The sequence below is a fragment of the Lepidochelys kempii genome, chromosome 17, assembly GCF_965140265.1.
Source record: "Lepidochelys kempii isolate rLepKem1 chromosome 17, rLepKem1.hap2, whole genome shotgun sequence".
NCBI lineage: Eukaryota > Metazoa > Chordata > Testudines > Cheloniidae > Lepidochelys > Lepidochelys kempii.
The window spans coordinates 22,633,436-22,661,306 of NC_133272.1; the positions used below are offsets into that span (position 1 = coordinate 22,633,436).

The window sequence follows — 27,871 nt, forward strand, 5'->3', positions numbered from 1 at the left end:
GATCCAACGAAAATGTTAGACATGCCTAGTTTCACATGGGGTATTTTTTTAAATGATCTGTATCTCAAAAACTGTTTTATTCATTTTCTTCAAACTTTGTAGAAATATTTTCCTTTGCCTTCAGAGCAAATCTGGTAACTTTCATACCAAATCAATTTTCAAGGCCAAAATTCTTGGTGGATTAACATAGGACTTTATAATAGAAGCTCATTGCAACAACCTTAATTTTGGAGCTCTGTATTAACACAAACACAAAACAGTAACAGGTGCTGATGTTTTTTTATTTTGGATGACAGGTGAGATCCAGGTAGACAGAGGATCTGGAAAAAAATGAAAATACATACGTCAGGTTAGGAAATAGCAGCAGTGTGTTCTAGGTAACATGCATATAATGAAAAGGAGTACTTGTGGCACCTTAGAGACTAACAAATTTATTTGAGCATGAGCTTTTGTGAGCTACAGCTCACTTCATCGGATGGGACAGGGGCTGTCATTTACTAGGTTTACACAGCGCGACAAGGTCCTGACCTGGTTGGCCTCTAGATGCTATAGCAATATAGGGTCCCTATATGCCTTGAGCCAGCTGCGAATCAGTGTAGCATGGACATGCTCCACCCTGGGCACCACCCCACACCAGGGCAGGGTGGGGAGTATTTGGTGTCTGCGTTAACTATGCTATGCTGGGGAAATCCTGAGGGCCAGATTCAGCTTCTCTGTGCCAACTGGGTGGTGCAAAAGGGCTTGAACCTGGGCAGAAAAATCGGGCCCAAGGTACTTAGAACAGGAAGAAGGGACATCCTCTCTCCGACTGAAACAGAGTTTTACTTAGAGCGCCTCCTGAAGGGCTGGGAGATCCACAGATAAAAGGCCCTGGCCAGAGACCATATAAACTATTATCGCCACGAACAGGCCCTGAGTTGGGGCAGTGTCCCTGTGACATTAGCGTATTGCAGTGTAAGAGCCCCTGCCTTATAAGCATCAGAGGGGTAGCCGTGTTAGTCTGGATCTATAAAAGCAGCAAAGAGTCCGGTGGCACCTGATAGGATAAGGAGGTTATTTCAATCAGGGAGGATGAGGCCTTCTTCTAGCAGCTGAGGTGTCAACACCAAGCAAGGAGAAACTGGTGTTCACCTCCCTTGGTGTTCACACTTCAACTGCTAGGAGAGGGCCTCATCCTCCCTGACTGAACTAACCTAGTTATCCCTAGCCTGATTCTTGCTTGCATATTTATACCTGCCCCAGCACCTCCCGCCTGCCGGAAGCCCTGATGATCAGCTCCTCCCCCTCCCTTCCAGTGCCTCCCACGCACCGCGATCAGCTGTTCCAGGGTGTGCAGGAGGCTCTGGGGGAGAGGGAGCAGGAAGAGGCGGGGTGGGGGAGGCAGTGGTGGGAAGAGCCAAGGCGGAGGTGCGGGCTTGTGGGAAGGGGTAGAGAAGGGGCGGGGCACAGAGCAGCGTGAGGTCAAACACCCCCTGGCAACCAAAAAGTCGGTGCCTATGAGTGATGCTACAAATGTAATTAGTTACGGATGCCAAAATCTAATGAACTGCTAAGCATATTTTACTTAGAATACAGTGTGAGTCACTTAACCAGCTTCCATCTGGCATACAGACTATGTTAGACAAATGGGTTTACTAATGGGACGTCGCTGCGGACAGATTCATTTGCTAATGGCTAAATGTAACTTGGCAGAGCAGAGTCAAAGGACACCCACCTGTGGGCAGGGAGCAGGCCCGATGGGACCCCAGTCTCAGGTGCGAGTATTCATGTACTGGCTTCCAATAATACCAGCGCACGCCACACAGAGCGCCCCCAGGGCTTTGAAGAGGGTGGCTCGTGAAACCCAAACAGCATCTTCTGGCAAAGAAAATGTTATGAAAAATTGTAAAAAGGTTACATATTTAGGAGCCTAAGTTCCAGTTTTAGGTGCTACGGCAATGCACAAAACCCCTGCTCAGCTGCCACCTAATCCCATAGGTGTCTAAAATCACTCAGTACCTACATTTCTGCTGTACAAGTTCCCTAGGCACCTAAATTCCTGCCTCTGGGGATGAACACTGCTGCCTCCCTCTGGGGGTTAAGGTGCCTATCTCCCGCCTGATTCCCCACAGCAACCCCCGACCTGACAGAAGACAGGCGTAGGAGCACCTAACTCACCTGTGGGGCCCAATCTGGCAGGCATGCTCAGAGACCACTTACTGGATCATGTCCCACTCAAAAGCTGGCCAGAGGAAGAGGCTTCAACAAGAGAGATTCAGGGAGCCCCACATCAGAATATCCCAAAGCCCAGTAGTTAGCACATCTCCTGAGAGGTGGGAGACACTTGTTCAAATTTTTTCTCTGCATCAAGCATGGGGGGAACGGAACCCAGGTCTCCCACATCCCAGGTGAGTGCTCTTACCAGTGGGCTAAAAGTGAGAAGGGTAGCACTCCCACTGCTTCCTCCTTTTCTGGCCATTGTGTGTGGAGTCAGGCAGGTGACTAATTAATTCTCACATGAAACAACTTGCATCCCTGAGTCGCTGGACTCCAGAGAGGGGTTCCCAGTGGTGGATCACAAGCAGAGATAGGTAGTTCCCTACAGCCTGGATGCTAATTGCTCCCTGAGAGGGCTTAGAACACACCCTCTCCTCAGTATCTTCCACTAGCTAGCTTATGCAGGTCCCTGCACAGTGTGCTGGCTTTTGGGGATCCCAGTCTTAGATGTCTAATCCTCCCCACCCATTGTATAGGGAGCCTAGGTGCCTAATTCAGACTCTGGGAATCTCTATGTATTCCTGTGATTTTCTAGGTTCTTAAGTCCTTTGTGGAGCCAGGCCCTAGAGCAGAGATTCTCAAACTGGGGGTTGGGACCCTTGAGGGAGTCGCGAGGTTATTACATGGGGGGTCGCGAGCGTCAGCCTCCACCCCAAACTCCACTTTGCATCCAGCGTTTATAAAGATGTTAAATATATTAAAAAGTGTTTTTAATTTATAAGGGGAGTTGCACTCAAAGGCTTGCTATGTGAAAAGGGTCATTAGTACAAAAGTTTGAGAACTACTGCCCTAGAGCTTTATAGTTTAAAACAAACTCCACAAGTAAAGAATAAAACACTCAGTGAAGAGCCAGGACTCCCGATATGAAGCTCCACCAAAAATCCAGGCAGCCAAATTCGGCACCAGTTTCACTTTCCAGGTTTCCTTAGGAGACAGCCCCACGAAGACCACGTTACAGCAGCCTGGTGCAGATGCAAGCAGCAAGTTCCCTTCATCCAAAAGAAATGGTCACCCTCATCTTGCCAGGCGTAGTTGGAAGAAACACTCTTAGCACAGGTTTCAGAGGGGTAGCTGTATTAGTCTGTATCAGCAAAAACAACGAGGAGTCCTTGTGGCACCTTAGAGACTAACAAATGTATCGGGGAATAAGCTTTCGTGGGCTAGTACCCACTTCATCAGATGCATGGAGTGGAAAATACAGGAGCAGGTATAAATACATGAAAAGATGTGAATTGCCTTACCAAGTGTGAGGTAAGACAATTCACATCTTTTCATGTATTTATGCCTGCTCCTGTATTTTTCACTCCATGCATCTGATGAAGTGGGTTCTAGCCCACAAAAGCTTATGCCCAAATAAATTTGTTAGTCTCTAAGGTGCCACAGGGACTACTCTTAGCACAACTACTCCCTAGGAGTCCACTAGCAGCCAAAGCTCTAACACAGCTTCTAAGCTATGACCCCACTTCACAAATGACAGACACACTCCCTCAATCAGCAGGGCTGACATAAGACTCTCCACTTCCTCTTACTGCTTCCCCAACCCTTCAATAGAGCCTCAGTCCTACACAGAGGGAACCTCCGTGGACCACTATATTCCTCTGGCCCAATGGAGCTCTCTACAATAAGGGTAAAGCTTGCCTGAGCGGGAGATGGAGCTTTATCAGGGGCTGGTCCAAGGCTGTGGAATTAACTTTTCCAGGAACTAAGGACCATCCCAGCCCTCCCCACCTTCTGCTCACAGTACAAGGAAAATGTCTTTGACTTTGCCTTCTCTAACGTCAATGTCTAGCCACACGGGTATATATTTAGTAATACAAAAACTCCAAACTAAAACCCACTACTGCACACCCTTCTCCCTGTCAGGGGACGACAGAATGGACATGTGATAGATGTAGGTCATGTGGTTTAATGTGCAACTGGAAGGAGCTCAGATACTACTGTGATAAGTGACTAGCCCTCGTCCCAAACCCCAACCTCCTGCACACATGGAGCCTTTTGTTCTACGGCTTACCACTGGGATTCAAAGTTACATTCAATTTATCAACTAGTCAGCGCATCTTGCTCTGAACACTTATGGTGTCAAACACAAGGACAGCAGAATGCTTCCCACTCTACGAGGCTTGGCATTATTAGTTATTTGTACTGCAATAACACCTAGGGGCTAGAATTAAAGACCAAGGTCCCACTGGGCTGGTAGGTGCCAAACCCAGAACGGAATGACAGACCTGCCCCAAGGAGTGAACCCTTTATAAACCCATGTGAACACAAAGATGACACTGTACAACACCAGGCAGTTCGCTCATGTCAGGCAGCCACAAAATGTTAAAGCCAGCAACGTTTCCGTGGCTCAGGGCTCATGGGACAGCTCATCCTCCTTGCTGCAGTCAGGCAGGTTATGAAGAGAGCAGCCTTCGTTGATACTATCAGTTCCGCCCCTTCCTGCCTCCAGTCATTTTCCTTTCTGCCTCTGCAGCTGGAGGTGCCTGCCTGTACTGCAGTGAACATTGTCCTGTGAGCATTAGGCTCCTAGCACCTAAATCATTGTGGGACTTGGGCTCCTAACTCACATGGATACTTCTGAAAATGTTACCACAGATTAACGACAGGAGTTGTTCTCAAAAACTTTTCAGGTCTAGCCCCTGACCTTCCCTCCTCCATCTGCTAATCTCCCTGAAAGCACAAGCAACCCAGAGACAGATTCCTCATTCGTTTCCTTCCTCAGGCCTATCAGTCTGACAGAAACATCCCTGTCTCCCACATTTTCCACTTCTGAACCAGCTTCTCCCAATTCTAAGCAGGGCACTCAGAGGACCAAGAGTTTCCTTTTTCAGCAAACGTGGGCAGCCACGACACAGGGCAAATGGGTTACTCAATTGTCTCACGGACTCTGGCGCCTCCTCCTCCTCCCAAACTAATATTTTCTTCCCTTTCTTCCAGTGTTGAGCAGCAGCTTTCTCAGCTGCAGTAAAGGCCATAGGCCATGTGCCAGGGCAGCGGCTGCATACAGGAACATGTTCAAGAGAATTCTCAAGGGCCATGTAGCCATGAGGATGTATTCAGCACTAGACCTAAAATGCCAACTTCTTTAGCTAATACAGTGGATCGGACATGTGCTGATGCAGAGCTCAGAATCTGGTTTCATGTCCAGCAGTGAGCAGTCTGGGTGACCTTTCAGCCTGGACAGATTTAAAGGAGGTCTGTTCACATATCCATGACATCCTACGATTCTCCCTACAGCTTCATCCTTTTTTACCCAATCTGGTTATGGCTCTCCAGCCTTCGGAAGGCGATGGTGATGGTGGCAATGGCTGTTTCCCTGCAGCTGTTCCTATTAGAAACTTGACGCTCTCCCAACCATCCAGAAATGGAGCTGTACCCTCCTCCAGGCATCCAAATGCATAAGGCAGAAAGAACATGCTGAAGAGTTATCTCCTGATGGCTTAATATCACTAAGGACTCATCTTCTGGAATGGGGATTCCTATACACAACCTACAGCTCAAGCAATGTGATTGTCTGTGGACAGCCTTTCTGGCACTAAGGGCTGTCAGAAGCCATCAAGCCAAAGGTCCCCTCAAATTCAAGGTCAACACAGCCTGGTAAGATTGGACAATCCAGCCGTAGTGCTGGATCTCAACTGGCGCAAACCTCAAAGAAGCCACAAAATCCTTTGTGTGGGTAGAATGCACTTTGTGGGCTGAAGGAATCTTTTTCATCCCATAATCCAAAGGCAGGCTAGTTAAGCAGGTCACTGGGGAGGAGTCACTCAGCCTCCAAATTAAAGCCTCGTACTTTGCCCGCGTGGGCTCCAACCAGCCCGCTGCCCTCCTCACAAATTCAAAGTCAATGTGTAAAATCTGCAACTGTTACCCTGAACCCACCAGGCCTGGGCACACAAGTCCAAGGGAACTTTCCCCATGTATCTTCAATGCTCCTCCAATACCTCACTGCAGACAAGTTCTAAAAAAGGCAGGGCAGAGCGAAGGAGGTCCTGCAGGCTGGAAGCGGTCTCAGAAGGTCCTGCTACAAAGCAGCTCCAGTTTGTGCTGGCATGTCCAATCAGGTTGCTTGTGTTTCCAGGCCTTCTGAGCACAACACACCATCTCCCACCCAGACCCCAAGAAAGCTCAGTCAGTCAGCCCACCCCGCAAACTGCTCCTCAGGCAGGGTTATCACCACACCCTTGGTCTCCTGGAGAGCAAGCACCACGATGCCTATTACAGTGGGGATTCTTTACATCATGGCTCAGGGAGAGGAAAATAAGGCTAGGGGGCTCTTCGGTTCCTGCCTTCTTCAATCTGGATGTGATAAATGCTTATCCCCAGGTTCTTTCAGGGTGCAAGTGGCCACGTTAGGGTCTCTCAGGGATCTGTAAATGGGATCACCCAGGAGTTCCCCCCCAGTCTCTCGGTCTTTTCTCAGGCCTGTGACAGGATCTCCTGTTTCTCCCTGGAAACTTAACATGGTGCTTCACTAGCTTTCACCTCACTCCATCTGAAATCCTGCTAACAGCTGTCCCACCTTTACCCTGCAGTTTCGAAGGTGGCCTTCTTGGAGTCCTTTACATTCCTGAGCCTGAAGGAAGAGTCTGCTGCCCTTGTATCTCTTTTCCTACCGAATTTTCTATCCAGTCTAAGTAGCATGTAGTCTTGGGGCATTTTCCCAAGGCCATTTCCAGTTTCCACAAGAATCAAGCCAGTTTCCTCCCCAGCATTTTTGTCCTTGACTCAAACTGAGGACATGCTGTCACTCCCTTGGCATGAGCAGAGCTTTCAAAGTGTACTTAACTCAAACCGGCCTCTCGAGGAACATCAAACACGATACAGTTCTGCGGTGATCTGGAAGCCTACTTTCGCCATCTCCAACTCAAAGAATACTTTCAAGATAACACTGAACAGCACACTGATACACAGATACCGTCCCACAAACAGCACAAGAAGAAGAACTCCAGATGGACTCCTCCTGAGGGTCAAAATGACAGTCTGGACCTACACATAGGATGCTTCCGCCGACGTGCACAGGCAGAAATTGCGGAAAAACAACATAACTTGCCTCATAACCTAAGTCGTGCAGAACGCAATGCCATCCAGAGTCTCAGAAACAACCCTGATATTATAATCAAAGAGGCTGATAAAGGAGGTGCTGTTATCTTCATGAACAGGTCTGACTACCAAAAGGAGACTACCAGACAACTCTCCAATACCAAATTCTACAGGCCACTTTCCTCAGATCCCACTGAGGAATACACTAAGAAATTGCACCATCTACTCAGGACAATCCCTACACTAACACAGGAACAAATGAACATACCCTAAGAGCCCTGACCGGGGTTATTTTATCTACTACCCAAGATCCACAAACCTGGAAATCCTGGACGCCCCATCATCTTGGGCATTGGCACTCTCACTGAAGGACTGTCTGGATATGTGGACTCTCTACTCAGACCCTACGTCACCAGCACTCCCAGCTATCTCTGTGACACCACTGATTTCCTGAGAAAACTACAATGCATTGGTGATCTTCCAGAAAACTACAAGATCTTCACCAAGCATTCTCAAAACTATGATACCCACACAAGGAAATAAGGAAACAGATCAACAGAGCCAGACATGTACCCAGAAGCCTCCTGCTGCAAGACAAGCCCAAGAAAGAAACCAACAGAACTCCACTGGCCATCACATACAGTCCTCAGCTAAAACCTCTCCAACGCATCATCAGTGATCTAAAACCCATCCTGGACAACGATCCCTCACTTTCACAGGTGTTGGGGACACTAGGCATGGCCACTAGGTAACTCGAGGGGATGGAAGACCAAGACTGTCGATGAAGCCCCCTCGCACTAGGCCCAAGTGTCCTTGGCACCCCCGCCCCCCCCACCTGGAGGCACTCGCAGCAGTTATGCGTACTAGGCCCAAGTGTCCTTGCCCCCCTCGCCTGGAGGCACTCACAGCAGTTATACTGAGGATCTGCAACAAGATGTTGCAAAGTCAGACTGCCTGAAACTAAACAAGGCCAAACAGGGCAGATATGGAAGAACAATGCTGAATAAAGCAGCTTTATGTATGGTTTAACAGATGGTACAGAGAACAAGGGAACTAGCTGGGAACTGGATTGGCTGGCTATATGGATACTTAGGGCAGCTTGCTATTGGATAAGTATGCTGAAGAAAGGATGTATAAAAGCCCGTGTAACTTCCTGCTCTGTGTGCAGGATTTGAGATTCTATTCTCCCTGTACCTTGTTGCAGCTGAAAATAAACTTTTCTGCTTCTTCACCCCATTGTGATTATTGGGTGACACACACCGGGCAACGAACCTTGCTGTTGTTCACCTCTGGCGCTGGGTGCCGGCAACACAGGCCTTGGGACGCAGGCCAGTCCTTGCCCACAGACAACCCGCCAACCTGAAGCATATTCTCACCAGCAATGACACACCGCACCATAGTAACTCTAACGCTAACTCTAACACCATGCAACAAACCTCGATGCCAACTCTGCCCACATATCTACACCAGCGACACCATCACAGGACCTAACCAGATCCGCCACACCGTCACCGGTTCATTCACCTGCACGTCCACCAGTGTAATCTACGCCATCATGTGCCAGCAGTGCCCCTCTGCTATGTACATCGGCCAAACTGGACAGTCCCTATGTAAAAGGACAAATGGGCACAAATCAGATATTAGGAATGGCAATATATAAAAACCTGTAGGGGAACACTTCAACCTCCCTGGACACAATAGCAGATGTAAAGGTAGCCGTCCTGCAGCAGAAAAACTTCAGGACCAGACTTCAAAGAGAAACTGCTGAGCTTCAGTTCATTTGCAAATTGGACACCATCAGCTCAGGATTAAACACAGACTGTGACTGGCTCATCAACGACAAAAACAGCTTCTCCTCCCGTGGTGTTCACACCTCAACTGCTAGAAGAGGGCCTCATCCTCCCTGATGGAACTAACCTCGTTATCCTTAGCCTGATTCTTGCTTGCATATTTATACCTGCCTCTGGAAATTTCCATTACGTGCATCCGACGAAGTGGGTATTCACTCATGAAAGCTTATGCTCCAATACGTCTGTTAGTCTATAAAGTGCCACAGGACTCTGCCACTTTTACAAATCCAGACTAACAGGCCTACCCCTCTGATAATTGATCTCTTTGTCTTTCCTGAAAGATAAAAAAGGGGCATGGCAGCCTGTAGATGTGTCACCACTAAATCTCCCAGGTCCTGTATTGCACTGTCTATATGAGTACCAGTCCCCCACCTGCTTAAAATGAAATCTCTTCCCACCTGAGCTGGGACAGCCTCCTACATAGAAAGAGGACAGAGCCTTCTACACATGCATGTCTGAAGAGTTCATGTAACGTTCATGCACCTGGAAACAGTCAGGGCACACCCTGACTGTTGTGTAGGAGCGATGCACACATTGCTCTGTCCAAGGACTTGGACCATGGGAACATGGACCATTGGAAAGTCAAAATAAGGACATCAACTGTGGGAAGCTTCCTTGGCCTAGGCTCAAGGCCTGAGAACAAAGATTGTAGTAGATAGAGGCTGGTAAATAAGAATATTAATCAAAGTCATATTATTTCCTTTGTTGGTGCCTTTTGTGGTCGGAGTATGTAATGCGCAGAGGGGAGAGAAATAAAAGAGAGGTGGAAAAGCTGACAGGGGAGATCCCGTCAGCAGACCAGCCTGCTTGCTTGCCTAAAGCCGTGTCCTGTCTTGTATTGAACCGCCACAACTGGCGCCCAACGTGGGGCCCTCAGCACTCACCTCGCCCGGCAAGGGTTTCAGACGCGTCACTCATCCGCTTCGTGGATCCCGGTGAGTATTTTTCGTTGTGGTAAGTATGGGAAGCTCCCTCTCTGCTTTGTAACTACAACACCGCAGTGAGCTACAGTATTTGCTGCGTAAGGCTCAGCATGACTGCCCCACTCGAGAACTCACTCTCCTGCTACAGGAGGTGAGTGCCCAGTGCCCGTGGTACCCTGAAGCTGGAACTCTTAAGCTAGCGGACTGGGAGCGGTTGGGCCAGACATTGCACAAGGAGCCTCGGGCCCGTGCAGGCTTTACATGCCTGGCACCTCTGCCGAGACGCGATACAGTGTGTCGCTTCGGACGGGCCCTCCCTCGCGGGGCTGAGGCTCTCCCCACTCCCGTCCGCTCCTGCAGCCGTCCCCCCTCCTAGCGATGCGACACAGTGTGTCGCCTCGGAAAGGCCCTCTCCCGCACCAACAGAGGGGCTGCCGATCTCGCCACCCCCGTCCGCTCCTGCAACCATTCCTCTCCCTGCTTCGCCCCCAGTGCCTCTATTACCACCGCCTCCCTGGCCTTCCCCACCGGAGCCGGTGTGTGATCCTCCTCCCCCCGTGGGGCCCCATGCTCCGGGGCCCCCCGGAGGGTCGTCCGCGTCTGCTCAGGGGCTTTCGCTGGTGCAACAAATGGTTCACGCAGCGAAGACTCGCTCAGATCTTACAGCAGAGGAGCTGGCTGAGCTGGTCTCAGTCTGTCCAGTGACCTGGCAGGATGATGGCCAGGGCAACCAGGTTGCAAACTGGGTCAGTTTGCCTTACTCGGTGATCAGAGAGGTAAAGAAAGTGATTCGCGAGTTCGGCCTGACCGTGCGGGGTCTCATTGAAGGGCTAGGTTCTGGGTACTCTCTGGTCCCTGAAGACTGGAAGGCGCTGTTGCGCATGATGCTGACACCTAGTCAGTATGTTATTTGGCTTAGTGAATTTCGGCAGATGGCGGAACGCCAAGCCCAGGTGTATAGAGAGCAAGGTATCATTTATGAGCACTTGGCAGGGGAGGGCCAGTTTGCTACTGTCCAGCTGCAGTCTCAATTCCCTCCGGCCTTCTTCCCCATTATTTCCACCTGCGCCCAGCATGCTTTCCGGAAGGTCCCAGATTCAGGCAAGCCTACCAAAAGCTTTGCCAGTATCCGTCAGGGTGCATCAGAGTCCTTTATGGATTTTACCAACAGATTGCAGGAGGCTATCCTCCGACAGGTGGATAGCCCTGCAGCAGCTCAGGAGGTCCTGTTAAAAATGGCAGTTGAAAATGCGAACGAGGATTGCCGCCGTGCTCTCCAGGCTGCACAAGCCTCTGGAATTCTAGAGCTGTCAGACATGCTGCGGGCGTGCCAAAACATCGGCACACAAGCACATAGAGCTGGGGTTGTGGCTGCCGCCCTGCGGAAAAGCGGGAAGGAGGGGAAGCGTTGTTACCGCTGTGGTAAGGAGGATCACTTTCAGCGGGAGTGCCGCTCCTCGGCGGCGCCCGCTCGCCCCTCAAAGAAGTGCCCCAAGTGTCGGAAGGGCTATCACTGGGCTAATCAGTGCCGTAGCGGGTCGGGAAACCGTATGATGGGTCCCCCCCGAACCCAGGGCCAAACGGGGTGTTTCCCACGCAGACCACTGTTCCTCTGCTTTAAAACCCATAGACTCCATGAAGGCAGCAACTGCCGGAAGTGCAGGGCTTGATTTGATTATGCAGGAGGACGCTGACTTTCGGTTGCCGGGGGAGGTTTGCGCCATACCTACCCAGGTGACGGGACCTCTCCCTGCCGGATTTGTGGGTCTGGTTCTTCCTTGCTCACACGCGGGGAAACAGGGTCTTTTTGTCATCCCAGGGGTCATTGACGCCGACTACACCGGCGTTATTAAGGTTCAGGTATGCACCCATCTTCCACAGTCGCTCCCGCGTGGACGGTCAATTGCGCAATTGATTTTAGTCCCCTATCAGGTGCCAGCTGCAGAGGATCGAGCCCGGGGCGGAGGCGGCTTTGGATCGATGCTGGCTCAGTCGCCATCTCACAACACGTCCTCTTCACTTGTTGCTCTAACAATGTCGGTCCGCCCCTCGAAACCTCAGTTAACGCTTCTCTTAAATAATGTTCCTTTTAGAGGGCTGGTGGACACTGGAGCTGACGTTACGGTGATTCGCGATCCGGAGTGGCCGGTCAGTTGGCCAACTCTTCCTTCTAAAGAGTTGTGGGGGATCAGGGGTAGTAAACCCGGGCGCCAAAGTTTGTCTTGGGTCACGGTCTCTAAAGCAGGAGGCCGTGCCCTTGCTACAATCCGCCCTTTTGTGCTCCCTGTCCACCTCAATATTTGGGGCCGTGACTTACTTACAAAGCTGGACACCACTCTCGACATTAATATATAATGGCTCAAAAGCCTCCCGCACCCACCTTGCCCTCCGCATTACCCTTGGTGTGGCAATCCTTAGAGCCCGTATGGATTGACCAGTGGCCCTTCCCTCTAGAGAAGCTAAGAGCACTTCATTCGCTTGTGCAACAATATTTGCAAGCACAGCGCTTGGAACGCTCCACTAGTCCCTGGAACACCCCGGTGTTCGTTATTAAGAAAAAATCTGGTGCATGGCGGCTGTTACATGATTGAAGGAAAATAAATAAACGCATACAACCCATGGGCTCCTCACAATTTGGCTTGCCGAGCCCAAATTTAATTCCTCAAACCGATCAGCTTTGTGTGTTAGATTTAAAGGATTGTTTTTTCACCATCCCCCTTTGCCCACAAGATCGCAAAAAATTCACGTTTACGGTGCCACAATATAATAATCAGCAACCCTCTCATAGGTATCAGTGGAAGGTCTTGCCACAGGGAATGCAAAATAGTCTGACCTTGTGTCAGCTCTTTGTGGATCGGACCCTCGCCCCTTTTCGTGCCCGATACCCCACACTAAAGGTCTACCATTATATGGATGACATTTTGCTTAGTGGTCCCCAGGTCACGGCAGAACAGCTTGAATCTTTGTCCCAGATTCTCGGCCAAAATGGCCTATTAGTGGCACCAGAAAAAATCCCACGCCCTTATCCCTACCACTACCTCAGGCATAAGGTTTTACAAACCTATGCCGCCCCTGTTCGCCCAGAACTGGTTCTACCTCAACCCCTAACCCTTGTTAAATTACAACAGATTTTGGGTCATTTAAATTGGATTCGCCCCTACTTCCGTCTCCCCACATCAATGCTGCAGCCGTTGTTCGAGCTCCTATGTGGAGCTCGGGCACCGAGCGCAGTTATTGCCGTCACTGAGGAGCATATTGCCTACATTTGACAGATCAATGCAGTGTTGAGTCAGCAGTTTGTGGATAGACTCACTGAGGTCTGTCCCCTGCGGTTGGTTCTCCTTGCCACCCCTCATACGCCCACTGCGGCTCTGTTTGTACCTCGTACGGACACAGCCGTCTCTATCATAGAGTGGATATATTTGTTATCCACTCCTCCTCGGAACATTTATCCTTATTTGGATGCCTTGTCTGATCTTGTTCATAAAGCCCGCCACCGTGCAGTGCAACTCACGGGTACCGATTTAGTTGCCATTGTGTTCCTCTTATCCCGTAGTGAATTTGATTCCTTGTGCCACGCCTCCTTGGCCTGGCAGGTTGCTCTTCGTGATTATGTGGGAGAGATCTCTTATAATCCCCCAAAAGATCCCCGATTGGTAATTACCCAACAGGTGCCCCTAATCGTACATCGTCTTAGCCGCTCTCAACCCATTGCTTCAGCTGTCACTCTTTTTACTGATGGCTCTCCACGTCGAGGTGTGGTCACCTATCAATTAAGTGACCCCCCTCGTTGGCATTCTCGTTTTACGCTGCCTCAGCGTTCCGCACAGCGCTCAGAACTGGCTGCTGTTATTTTGGCCTTTCAACTTTTTGCTGACTGTCCCTTTAATTTGATTGTGGACACCCATTATGTTTATCAGGTAATTGATCATTTACCCCTAGCCCTCATTACCCCTCAGGTCGATGCAGACCTCCTTCGCCTGTTTTTGTCTTTACAGTATCTCGTCACCACTCGTAATTTCCCTTATTTTGTTGCTCATATTCGCAGTCATACCCCTCTGCCTGGGCTACTCACTGAGGGCAATGCGCGTGCCGATCGCGAGTTACGTGGTGAGGTAAATTCCCTTTTTTCTGACCCCATTGAAAGCCATGCCTTTTTTCATCAGTCTGCCTCTGTTTTGGCCCGTCAGTTTCACATTCCTGCTGATCATGCACGTTCTATTGTTCGTTCCTGCCCCCACTGTGCGGCTGCTGCCCCTACCTTTTCTTATGCCGTTAACCCCAGAGGTACCGCAGCGAATCAGCTGTGGCAAATGGATGTCATTCACGTGCCACAATTCCGCCCCTATTCGTTTTTACATGTTTCCATTGATACCTATTCGGGATTCCTCTGGGCGACCCCACAGCGTGGGGAAGCCACTCCCAAAGTTATTCACCATTTGCTAGCCTGTTTTGCTGTTATGGGTCGCCCGAGCCAGATAAAAACAGATAATGCCCCAGCCTATTGCTCCACAGCCCTTTCCACCTTTTGTGTCCAATGGGACGTCCGTCTCACACATGGGATCCCTTATAATTCCACGGGCCAAGCCATTGTTGAACGTGCAAATCGCACGCTAAAAACCTTGCTTGACAAACAGTTAAAACAAGGGGAGCTGCGTCTCCGAACCTTAGGAGACATTCAGCAACAATTGCATATCCTTTTGTTCACTTTAAATAACTTAACGCTGAATGCAGATCAGCAGACCCCCGCGGATTGGCATTTTCATAAATGCGAGGTACTGGAAAGACCGCGTGTCTATTACCGTCAGCTGCCCGATCCGCAATGGCTGGGCCCAGTACCTCTAATCACTTGGGGTCGGGGATATGCTGCTGTGTCTCTCCCTACAGGACCGTTGTGGGTTCCGGCCCGGTGTGTGTGACTGGCACTGAAGCAGCATGGCGTGGCACCAGGGACTATCGAACCCCATACCGGAGTTTAAGCTGACCTTGGAGGAGAACGCGGTGCCTCCCGGGTCGACAACGACGGGACGGAAACGGAAGAGGTGTAGCGTCCCAAGCCAGCCCGTGACATGGGGAGCAGTAAAAGCATTGGTCGCCGCGGCTCAACGACGACTGGCAGCAAACCAACAGCCAGAGACTCCTGAGACTTTGTTTGTGGCAATTCTCGCCCAAATTACTGCTAATTCTGTATTGATTGTATGCCTTTTGTGCCTGCTATTTCCTGTAGGGGTTGGCTCGGAAGTGCTTTCTCCATTACGGGCCCGAATGACATATAACCTATGGGAAAGATTGGCTTCAATAGCAAATGTTACCCACTTTTGTTTATCCGATTCTGTAGCAGCCGGAGAATTGTTAGCTACATGCCTTATTCCAGTATGTCATCACCCTGAGGAAATAGGGAATGAGACGATGCTCGCTGCTTACGCGAATCTCTCTTCCCAGTACTCTGGCATGGCTAATTGGGGCCCGGCCAACTATACTTTGCCTCACACGGCCATATCCCTCCACACACCGTATCCGGCCGGGGCCAACAATGTCACCTGTGCGCGTGTGGTTAACTGCACTAGTACAAAGGTGCCCTTGGGCTGTCAGCAAATTTCTCAACCCTTTTTAAATTGTTCCCACACCGTGAATATTTCGTACAATTATGGCCATATCATCCTACCATCAGGGTGGTTTTTTACCTGCGGCTCATGCACCTTTAGTTATATTCCCACAAATTTAAGCGATGGCACCCTTTGCTGCCTTAGTAGAATGACACTCATTCTGCCTTTTGCCGGCCAAAAGCGCAGTAAAAGAGGTGTACCCCTTTCAGAAGACTGTGTTGCAGATGTTGATCTTTTCAGCCGCGCTGAGTATACCGCCTTAGCGGCCTCTATTGTTGGAGTTCCCGGGCTTGCCACTTATACAGCCAGAACTTTGAATAACCTGGCATGTTTTGCGGCAAAGGCAATTAATACAACATCCCAGGCAATTGCCCTACTTAACACAGAGCAACATGAATTAAGGTATGCAATTTTGGATAACAGAACAGCCATTGATTTTCTGCTCTTGAAACACCATCTAGGCTGTTCCACGTTTCGGCATATGTGTTGTTTTAATTTAACTGATAATAGTCGCTCCATAGAAACTAGATTGGCCGAATTGGCCAATCTTACGGCACACATATGCCAAGATCTGGGGTTTGAGGGTTTTTGGAATTGGCTTACAGGTTGGCTGCCCTCTCTAGGATGGCTGCGACAATTTTTTGGTTATGCTGTGTTTGTAATTGTTGGGCTTATATTTTGCTGCTGCTGTATACAATGTATTCCCTCTTTGCTAAGGCTTTGTAGAGACCTGCCCTGGCAGGCTCCCCGAGTTATGTCCTTGTCTGTCCGGGAGTTAAATCGCTTGCAAAAGCAAATTGATGGCTACCATGAGATGGCCGAGCACAAATAACAAAAAAATGGGGGATGAAGAGTTCATGTAACGTTCATGCACCTGGAAACAGTCAGGGCACACCCTGACTGTTGTGTAGGAGCGATGCATACATTGCTCTGTCCAAGGACATGGACCATGGGAACATGGACCATTGGGAAGTCAAAATAAGGACATCAACCGTGGGAAGCTTCCTTGGCCTAGGCTCAAGGCCTGAGAACAAAGATTGTAGTAGACAGAGGCTGGTAAATAAGAATATTAATCAAAGTCATATTATTTCCTTTGTTGATGCCGTTTGCGGTCGGAGTATGTAATGCGCAGGGGGGAGAGAAATAAAAGCGAGGTGGAAAAGCTGACAGGGGCAATCCCGTCAGCAGACCAGCCTGCTTGCTTGCCTAGAGCCATGTCCTGTCTTGTACTGACCCGCCACACATGTCCTTAGCAAACACTGATGGGTCAGGAGTAGCAGGGCACAAAGCAGCTGTTAGATGCCAGTCCTTAGGACCATACAACTTGACACTACTGCTCAAGAAGGGGCTGTTCTGCAATTAGCACTTGCTCCTTCACACTGTTCTTAGTGTAACTGAGAACTGCTATGTGAGACCCCATGAGTCTACCCCAAGGTTGATGGGCCACAGATAGAAATGAACTGGCGGGCAATTCTCCTTCGTAAGAAGAGAGAACATCCTGAAACAGTCCCTCTTCCCCGTTTTGAGCCACCCGCCGGGCCCTGAATGTCCCTCCCAAGGCAGAAAACGCAATAATAATGGGGGATTTCAACCATCCCCATACTGACTGGGCATGTGTCATTTTAGGAATGGATGCAGAGATAAAATTTCTAGACATCATTTCTTGGAGCAGCTAGTCCTGGACCCCACAATATGAGAGACAATTCTTCACTTAGTCCTAAGTGGCACACGGGGGTATCTGGTCCAAGAGGTGATATAGCTCAGTAATAGTGACTATAATGTAATTAAATTTAAGATCCTTGTAGGGGGAAAAATGCCAAAGAAACCCACCACAGCAGCATTTAATTTCACAAAGGGGAACTACACAAAAATGAGGAACCCAGTTAAACGGAAATTAAAAGGTACAGTCACAAGGGTGCAAAGCCTGCAAACTGCATGGAGATTATTTTAAAATAGCATAATAGAGGTTCAAACTAAATGTATACCTCACATCAAAAAAAGCAGTAAGAGGACCAAAAAAATGCCACCATGGCTAAACAGCAGAGTAAAAGAGGCAGTTAGAGACAAAAAGACATGCCTCCTTTAAAAACTGGAAGTCAAATCCTAGTGAGGAAAATAGAAAGGAGCATAAACTCTGGCACGTCAAGTGTAAAAGTACAATAAGGCAGGCCAAGAGAGAATCTAAGAGCAACTAGCTAAATACACAAACACTAACAGCAAAAAAATATAAGGACATCAGAAATAGACAAGCCAATGTGGAGACGCTAAATGAATTGTTTGCATCGATCTTCACTGCACATGATATGGAGGGGATCCTCACATGTGAGCCCCTATTTTTCAGTGACAAATCTGAGGAACTGGCCCAGACTGAGGTATGAATAGAGGAGGTTTGGGAACAAATTGATAAATTAAAAAGTAGTAAGTCACCAGGACCAGATGGTATTCACCCAAGAGTTCTGAAGGAGTTTAAATATGAAATTGCAGAATTACTAACTGTGTTATAAGAAAAGGAGGACTTGTGGCACCTTAGAGACAAACAAATTTGAGCATAAGCTTTCATGAGCTAGAGCTCACTTCATCGGATGCAAATTAAATTAGGCTTGAATGAAGACTGGGAGTGGATGTGTCATTACACAAAGTAAAACTATTTCCCCATATTTTTCCCCCCTACTGTTCCTCACACGTTCTTGTCAACTGCTGGAGATGGCCCACCTTGATTATCACCACAAAAGGTTTTATTTTCCTTTTTCTTTTTTTCTTTTCTCTCCTGCTGGTAATAGCTCACCTTACCTGATCACTCTCATTACAGTGTGTATGGTAACACCCATTGTTTCATGTTCTCTGTGTATATAAAATCCTCCAATTGTATTTTTCACAGTATGCATCCGATGAAGTGTGCTGTAGCTCACGAAAGCTTATGCTCAAATATATTTGTTAGTCTCTAAGGTGCCACAAGTCCTCCTTTTCTAATTGTGTTATATAACCTTTTGCTTAAATCAGCTTCTGTATCAGATGATTGGAGGGTAACTAATGGAATGCCAATGTCTAAAAAATGCTCCAGAGCAATCCTGACAATTACAGGCCAGTAAACCTAACATTGGTACCAAGCAAATGGGGTGTCAAAAAACATGGTCAAGAGTGATCCAGTGGATATAATATACTTGGAGTTTCAGAAAGCCTTTTATTATTCTCTCATGGATCAGTAACTGGTTAAAAAGTAGGAATAAATGGTCCATTTTCATAGTGAAGAGACGTAAATAGTGGGGTCCCCTAAGGATCTGTACTGGGACTGTGCTATTCAACATATTCATAAGTGATCTGATAAAGGGGGTGTCAGGGTTCCCCCACACTCTGAACTCTAGGGTGCAGATGTGGGGACCCGAATGAAAAACCCCTTAAGTTTATATTCTACCAGTTTAGGTTAAAACTTCCCCAAGCTACAAATTCCTTTCCTTGTCCTTGGACAGTGTTGCTATCACCACAAAGTGATTGACACAAAAATTCAGGGAAGGGTCACCTGGAATCCCTATCCCCCCCAAGTCCCTTCAGGCTTGAGAATAATATACCAACCAGTTGCCTTAGCAATGTGAGCAGAGACCAGACCCTTTGTCTTCAGGACACTGAAATCAATCAGGTTCTTAAAAGAAGAACTTTATTTATAAAGAAAAAAATACAAGAATCACACCTGTAACATCAGGATGGAAGGTAACTTTACAGGGTAATAAAAAGATTTAAAACACAGAGGATTCCCCTCTCTGCTCAGCTTCACAGTTACAAAAACGGGAAAAAAACTACCTCTGTAGCATACAAAAATTCACAAGCCAAAACAAAAGATAACCTAACACATTTCCTTGCCTTACTCACAGTTTCTGTAATTTCAGATGGATTATTCCAGGTATATTTGTAGGAGATATTGTACCTGCTTGGCTTCTCCCTCTCTCCGGAGAGGGAACAACACACAGAACAAAAAAACAAATCCTTCCTCCACCCCAGATTTGAAAGTATCTTCTTTCTTCATTGGTCCTTCTGGTCAGGTGCCAACTAGGTTATTTGAACTGCTTAACCCCTTACAGATAAGGCAATCCAATACAGCTGCCAAGGAGGGATTTTATGCTACTGCATACATAAAGGTTGCTACCATTCTCCCCATAGTCATGACAGGGGGTGAACACAGAGGTGCCAAATTTGAGGTCAACATTAAATTACTCAATAGTTAAGTCCAAAGCTGACTGCAAAGAGTTACAAAAGAATCTCACTAAACTGGGTGACGGGGCAAGAAAATGGCAGATGAAATTCAATGTTGACAAATATAAAGTAATGCACATTGACAAAAATAATCCCAACCATAGCTATAAAATGATGGGGTCAAGAAAGAGATATTGGAGAGATTGTGGATAGTTCTCTGAAAATATGTGGTCAGTGTGTAGCTGAAGTGAAAAAAAAAAAAGCTAACAGGTTATTAGGTACCATCAGGAAAGGTGGAAAATATCGTAACTCCATTATATGAATCCATGGTATACCCACTCCTTGAATAGTGCATGCAGTTCTGGTCGTCCCGTCTCAAAAACGATATATCAGAATTGGGAAAGGTAGAGAGAAGGGCAACAAAAATGATCAGTGTATGGAACAGCTTCCATACGACGAGAGATTAAGAAGAGTGAGACTGTTCAATTTAGAAAAGAGACAACTAAGGGGAGATATGATAGAGGTAAAAAAATCATGACTGGTGTAGAGAGCGTAACAAGGAAGTGTTATTTACCCCTTCACATAACAAAAGAACTCTGGGTCACCTGAGGAAATTAATAGGCAGCAGGTTTAAAACAAACAAAAGGAAGTACTTCAACAGACAATGCACAGTCAACCTGTGGAACTCTTTGCCAAGGGATGTTGTGAAGGCCAAAAGTATAACTGGGTTCAGAAAAAAATGAGATACATTAATGGAGGATAGGTCCATTAATGGCTATTAACCAAGATGGCCAGGGATGCAACTCCATGCTCCAGGCATTCCTAAATCTCCAACTGCCAGAAGCTGGGATTAGACAACAGGGGATGATCACTCGAAATTTCCCTGTTCTGTTCATTCCCTCAGAAGCATCTGGCACTGGCCACTCTCAGAAGACAGGACACTGGGCCAGATGGACTATTGGTCTGACCCAGTATGGCCGTTCTTATGTTCTCCATCCCTCGCTCAAACCCCAAACAGCCCCTCCTCATGCTCCAACCCAGCAGGCACCAAACAGTGTATTGCCAACAGCCCCACACTCAGCAGCAAATCCTACATTAACAGAGCAGTGGACCTGTGAGGTGAGGGACTGTATGATCCACCTCCAGGGGCTTACAGCACATGCAGCAATGGTGGGGAGGGGAAGACAGGGAAGCTATGAAGGCTGCCTCAGCAGATACAGTAGAACCTCAGTTACGAACACCAGAGTTACAAACCAGAACTGGAAGTACACAATCAGGCAGCAGCAGAGACCAAAAAAAAGGAAAAAAGGTGAATATAGTACAGTACCGGGTTAAACGTAAACTACTAAAAAAATAAAGGGACAGCAGCATTTTTCTTCTGCACAGTAAAGTTTCAAAGCTGTATTAAGTTAATGTTCAGTTGTAAACTTTTGAAAGAACCAAAATGTTTTGTTCAGAGTTAGGAACATTTCAGAGTTACACACAACCTCCATTCCCAAGGTGTTTGTAACTTAGGGGTTCTACTGAACAGCAACAAGAACTGACTTTAGAGCACCATGACAGGCCTGTGACGTTCTGTACCTCATGGGAACACCCATGTTCATCCTTATAAAATGATTTTGTGGTATCCAATGCAAAGTTTGTCATGTCGGATGTCTTCAGAAGGCTCATGATGCACTGCGCATTGTTGTTATCGTAATTGTTGTTACAGTAATGTTACAGGTTATAATTTCATGTATATAGTTATGAAGCAGACAATGTGTCCTCATGGCTTAAAGCAAGCCCAGACAAAAACTCTCTAAGAGCAGAGGGGCAGCTCACACCTCATCAAGGCATGTATGGGTGAAACCCAGCCCAGCCTCACCGGAACAAAGGACGCTGGCCTAGGCAGCAACAAAGGATCTCTTGGACTATCGAGTGAGTCACTCTCCTTCCTTTGGTCAGTTTGGGACTGCAATGAGGTAATGCTCACCTGACTGTGAAGGGAGGGGGGGCAAAGCCAAGAGGGAAGAATGAACATGATAAAAGGGAGAGACGTTTGCCATGCTCTTCCTCTCTCTTCCACCTCCATCTACAGACACCACCACCAAGTGACTGAAGCGCTGATCAAAGGGGAGGGCAGTCATCCAGCCTGTGGTGAGAAGCATCTAAGTTTGTCAGGGCACTAGAAGTGTTAAGATCTGCTTAGAATGCATTTTGCTTTTATTTCATTCAACCAAATCTGACTTCTTGTGCTTTGACTTATAATCACTTACAATCTATCTTTGTCGTTAATAAATCTGTTTGTTTATTCTACCTGAAGCAGTGCGTTTGGTTTGAAGCGTATCAGAGACTCCTCTTGGGATAACAAGCCTGGTACATATAAATTTCTTTGTTAAATTGATGAACTCATATAAGCTTGCAGCGTCCAGCAGGCATGACCAGACACTGCAAGACGGAGGTTTCTAGGGTTGTGTCTGGGAACAGAGATATTGGCTAGTGTCATTCGGTTGCACAATCCAAGGAGCAGCTGGCCAAAAGTGCTCACTCACGTAGCTGGGAGCAGCTTACATGCTAGAGGCTCTGTGTGAACAGCCCAGGAGTGGGGGTTCTCACAGCAGAGCAGGGTAAGGCTGGCTCCCAGAGTCAAGGATTGGAGTGACCTAGCAGATCTCCAGTCCAGATAACACCAGGGGAACGTCACAAGGCCCCAGCCTCCTGTTGCATTATCAATACCAAAGCAGCAGCAAGATGCCTTCTGAAGCAGAAGGTTCTTTGCCAGACCCACTGTTCTGGTCTAACCATGGCAGAATCCAGACTGTTCTCCCAAGGGAGAGTGGGAGTCCCGTCCCTTGAATCATTTCTCTCTGAGGGGGCACACAGCTCCCAAAGTGGCCTAGAGCCTAGGTGGTGTGGCAGGGTTATTATTATTTACATGGCACCTGAAAAGGTGCTGGGCGTTTTACAGACCCTGACCCAAGCAGCCCACAGTGGCATGCTGGGAACACCTACCCCACACATTCATCAGCTATAGAAAAGCTATAAAGAGCCCATATTTATTATTCGCATAGCGCTCTCCCCCATCTTCAGTCAGTTAAAAAACAACAACAACCACCACCAACAATAAAATGGTCGTGACCTGAAGCCCCAAATGCCCAGCTTCCTCGTCCTGCCATCCAATGTCTCCCCACTTGCATACTATGTACTTCACTCCTCCATCCACTGCCCCCGCGTGCTCCCTGGCTTCCCCCCCCATCCGTCCATACCATCCCGCTTCACATCTGCGGATGTGCGCTGCTGCAGGGCCTCAGAAGCTCGGCAGGCGGCTTTCATGATGGCCAGTTTCCCCCGTGGCCGGCCTGGAACGAAGACTTCCACCTCCACCTGCACCTCCTCCAGCGCCTGGCCCCGCTTCCTACCGCGCTTGTCCCGTTTATGCGGCTGCCTAGGAAAGGCACCCTGGAGCACGCTCTCCATCAGCTTCCGGGCCTCTGTCTCCTCTTCCTTCTTGGGCTGCACGATGACTCCCACCAGGGCAGCTGGGGCTCTGCGGCTAAACTTCTTCACTTCCTTCAAGATCTTCTGGATCTCGGCCTGCTTGCCCCGCAGGGAGGCAGCTCGGCACAGGAAGAAGATGAGTTGGGATTGACTGTTGCTAGCGCCAGGCTTGGCCTCTGACTGTGTCTGTGCCGCAGCCATTGCTGGACTGACTCCTGGTTTGCAGGCATCCGGGAACAACTCTTGGACAAAAGCTGCCATCAGAGCCCGAGTGTCTTTTCCCTCCTGAGACTCTCCAACCAGCAGCACCTCTGGCTTCCCCCCAACCTTCTCTATCAGAACCTGGAAATCCTTTAGGATCTGCTCGCCAGTGGCAGCAGCAGGGGGGTTCTCTGACATCTGCACCTCACTGTCCATGTCCTGTTCGCATGAACTCTCCTGCCCTCTGCTTGCCTAATACTGAAGGAATCACAAATTACACTTTCTTGCTATGTCACAATACACCACCTTGCCTCACCTCACCCTGGTGCACAGCCCCCCTCCATGGCCTAGAGCTGGGACACAGCCCATTATATTGTAAGGGATTATACATATATTCAGTGGATGTTTCAGTGCTCAGCTGTAATATAAATACACCAACAACTGGCAAGCATATGTAACATGCTTAAAAAGCACATATGGTTAAAAAGCCACTGCCAACTAGACAGAAGGCGGCCCTGCTTCACATCTATGCGGTCAACAAAGCAGTCTAAATTCCTCTGGTGCCAACATGCTTTTCCTACCAGTTGTGACACCCCTTTAAACAGCCAAATCTGGGATGTCTGATTTACCCCAGTCACAGTCCCGCTCAGTAAGAATGAGAGTTGGTCACAATAGTGGTAAACCCCAATATAAAAGGTCTTTTGGGAAAATTAGAAATAAAACTCAATAAAATTAGGGGGCTGCAAAGAGACGTTTCAGTTTCATCGTGAATTTCGGGCACAGGACTACATAATAATTTTGAATAATATATATATTTGGAGTCTGGAAAAATCAAGGCTTGCCTGTAGTCTAGCAATCAAGCTTTTGATAGTATTCCTATGACCTCGCTCCAACCTTACTAGCTGAGTGACCTTTAATGTCACAATCTCAGACTCCCCATCACTATCTTGAAATCAAACCAAACACTGCCTGAAAGACCATGAACGAAGAGCAATGATAAAAGGGACAGTATTCCATTAGGAGTTGGCGTTTATGGCGGTGCCAGAGGCTTGGGTGTTTAACTTCTTCATTAATGACGTGGGGAAAGGGGCAGAGCGTAATAAATGGGGAAATGGTAGGCCAGGACCACGTCCCAATGGTGACATTCCTACACAAAGGACACAGCTTGAGTAAACAGGCTCTTGCTCTGCCATATTCTCATGGGTCCGAGGAATAGAATCCTCACATCCCAGTTCACAGCAGCCAGAACACATCTCCTGAGTAGTCACTACATCAGGGTATGGGGCAGGAGGAGAGGCCAAGGACCTGCTTCCCCTCGTGGGCCAACAGATACATGCCGTCCATGGACCCACTGGCCACATCCTTCTCCTCTACCCATCACACTCCCTCAGGGTTTGTCATCACTAGGAAGCGTCACTCGGTTCACACACCATTGTAGCAATCGAACTAGGTAAAATGCTGAGCATGGCAGTGGGCAGCACAGACAAGGAGGCCAAGTTGTGTTCAGCAGCTTGTCAGGTGGTGGGGGGTTAGTTAACCTCGCTCTTCGTGGCGTACAGCCACGACAAGATGACAGGATACTGAACTACCTGTTCTAGTCTACACTGATCACTCAGCATCACGTCAGCTACCTTGGCGCTTCAGACTCAAGCCGAAATACGATTCGATTACCCAATGAAAACCGGCCCTTGTTCGAGGAATCGCAGCATCCCAGAGATTCAGCCTGGCTGAGCTCTTGGCTGCTACACGGTGGGGAAAGAAACAAACAGCAGATCCTGCCAGGCAGCCCTACTGAGAGACTACGGGGTGCCAGCAGAGAGCAGCGATGGGGCAGTAAGTCCGGTGGGATTTTCAGTTCCGTGTCCAGGTTCCACTGGCACAAGTCTCGAGCACGTCCCTCAGCCCGGGATCACAGTCGCTCTTTGTCGCTAGGAGACAGAGGTCTTGGGGAATCAGAGCTTTCTCTGAAGATGAAATTGGCTACAGTGACAATACTCCGCCCTCCCCAGCACCTTCCACCTAAGGGCATGTCTACACTTCCGCTGCTACCGGGCCACAGCTGCCACGCTGCAGCTGGGCCACCGGGGCACCAGAGCGTAGATGCTTCCTACGCCCCCTAAAGGCCTCTTCCATGGGTGTCGATAATCCAGCTCTCCGGGGCAGTAGGGAGGTCCATGGGTGAACTCTTCCCTCCACCCAGCCCTGTCTACACTGGCGTGGGGCTGACCCCAGGACGGCGCTCAGGGCATCTCATTTTTCACGGCCCTGAGCAACACACGGCCAGGCCCGTCTAGTTTTTATGTGTAGAGCTGGCCTGAGAGCGCCTCCCAAAGGGGCCTCAGAGCCGGGCTCGGCGGCACGGCCAGGGAGAGGCCGCCCGCTCCGCGCCCCATGTCCCCGCCCCGCCCTCAGCGCGCCAGGCCCGGCCCGGCCCCGGCCGCCCCCCGAGCCCCCGCCGGCCGAGCTCCCGCCGCACCTGGCTCTTCCCTCAGGGCCTCGCAAGCGGCTTTCTTGACCTCCAGGGCCCCCTCGGGCCGGCCGGGGCGGAACACGGCCGTGTGCACCTCGACCCGCGGCGCGGCGCCCGGCCCCGACGCCGGCGGCTGGAAGACCTCGAGGAGCAGCTCCTCCAGGCGGCGCCGCGCCTCCGCCTCCTCCTCCGGCCGGGGCTGCACGATCACCCCGACCAGGGCGGCGGGCGCGCCGCGGCTCTGCTCCCGCACGCCCCGCAGCACCTCCCGCAGCCGCTCGGCCCGGCCCCGCAGCGACGGGGCGCGGCACAGGAAGAAGACGAGCTGCCCGGCCGGCGGCGCGCTGGGCGGCGCGGGGCTGGCGGAGCGGCGGGCCACGGGCAGCACCTCGTGGGCGAAGGAGCTGAGCGCGGCCCGGGCGCGGTCCGCCTCCCACGTCTCGCCGGCCAGCAGCAGCACCTGCGTCCGCTGCACCACGGCCTGGAACTGCGCGTCCGGGCTCTCCCCGGGCTCGGCGGCGCCCGCCGGCCCCGCCTGCTCCTGCCGCTCCATGGCCGCCCGCCGCTGGGCCGGGGCCGCGGGGCCACGAGCTGCGCCCCCGGCCGTGTCACAATCGCACCCGGGAGGGGCGCGGCCCCAGTCTGTAGGGTGGCTCCGTCCGCGCTGCCTCCGGCGGGCGAGCCCAGGGCAGCGAGCTCCTGCCCGGCCGGGCCGGCTCCCAATAGCTCGCAGCTGCTGCAGGCTCGCAGGGGTTATTGGTGACTCCAGCCGGCAGCAGCCCCCGAGCCGCTCTGCCTCCTGCTGGAAGGGCTGTTCCCCCACTGCCCAGGGTAGAGGCTGCACCGCAGGCCGGACTGGGGCGGCCGAGAACAGGCGGATGCCCTTTCGGAGGTGTGGGCGTGCAGGTGAGTGTGTAGGGATAAATGAAGCTAAGTCTGTGTCTCCTGGTTGATGAATGTGTGTCGTGGTCTCCAGATAACTGCAGACACAGGCACCTCTGTGTGTTGAATTCCATGTATGTAATGTTGGAAGAGCAGCAACCCCCTTGTATTTAAGTTGCCCAAGACTTTTCTGGTGGTGTTTGGGCCAGTTACCCATTCAGAGTCTGTGGAGACTCTGGCGAAGTCTGGCAAAGGACACCTGGCTGGTCTAATTCATAATTGAGATCCATGTCCATCGAAGGAGTTACCAGATACCAAGAATGCAGTCCTAGAAGCCTACATGCATCAAAGATCTTTCCAATTACTGCTCCAGGTCTAAAGACCACTTTCTCCGTGGTTACTGGGGCCATGGTGTTCTCTGCCAACATTCTAGACTCATCACCATGTTTCAGGCCAGGACACAGCACACAACTGGCCTCGCTGATGGAAAACCTTCTTCTGGCTACTGACAGCAAACCTACTTCTCAGCTGATTCTGCTAGACTCCACTGAGGGGGCCCACATTCCCTACCACCAAAACCCTGACCACAGGGAGTCCCACGTGACTCAGTGCTCTCTCCCATCCTAGCCAAGATCCACATAAGAGACTGGAGATTGACACCTCTTCTCTGCTGATACAGTCTACACCAATGCAGGCTATCCCAGTGCTGGGAAGAAAGCAGCTGATGGATAAAACACAGTGGCCAGCTCAATCTGGGAAAGGCAGAAGTGGTGCTGATAGTAGAAAAGTGGAAACATTTTGAGGAAATTGGCAATGACTGAGGGCATCAGACCACAGATGGTAAAGGTGGTGCAAAACCTTGGAGTCTTGCTAGTCTAAGCCCCCCCTTCCTGGATAAGCAGATTGCTGCAGCAGAGGGGAACAGATAATTTTCGCCTGGCCGAGGGGCTTCACCCAATCCTTTCACAGGATGATTTAGCT

At 49.7% G+C, this 27,871-nt stretch overlaps 1 protein-coding gene across 1 annotated transcript; it reads right to left on the reverse strand.

Annotated features, from left to right (window-relative positions):
* Positions 1–260: 260 nt before the first annotated feature.
* Positions 261–27,186, reverse strand: LOC140899854 (uncharacterized). The gene is made up of 4 exons (XM_073316022.1): positions 27,104–27,186; positions 26,015–26,988; positions 1,715–1,857; positions 261–320 (listed from the first exon to the last, which is right to left on the reverse strand). Exons 1-3 carry the CDS (start codon positions 27,184–27,186, stop codon positions 1,751–1,753), a joined length of 1,164 nt encoding a protein of 387 aa, XP_073172123.1. The 3' UTR covers positions 261–320; positions 1,715–1,750.
* Between the last annotated feature and the right edge of the window lie 685 nt (positions 27,187–27,871).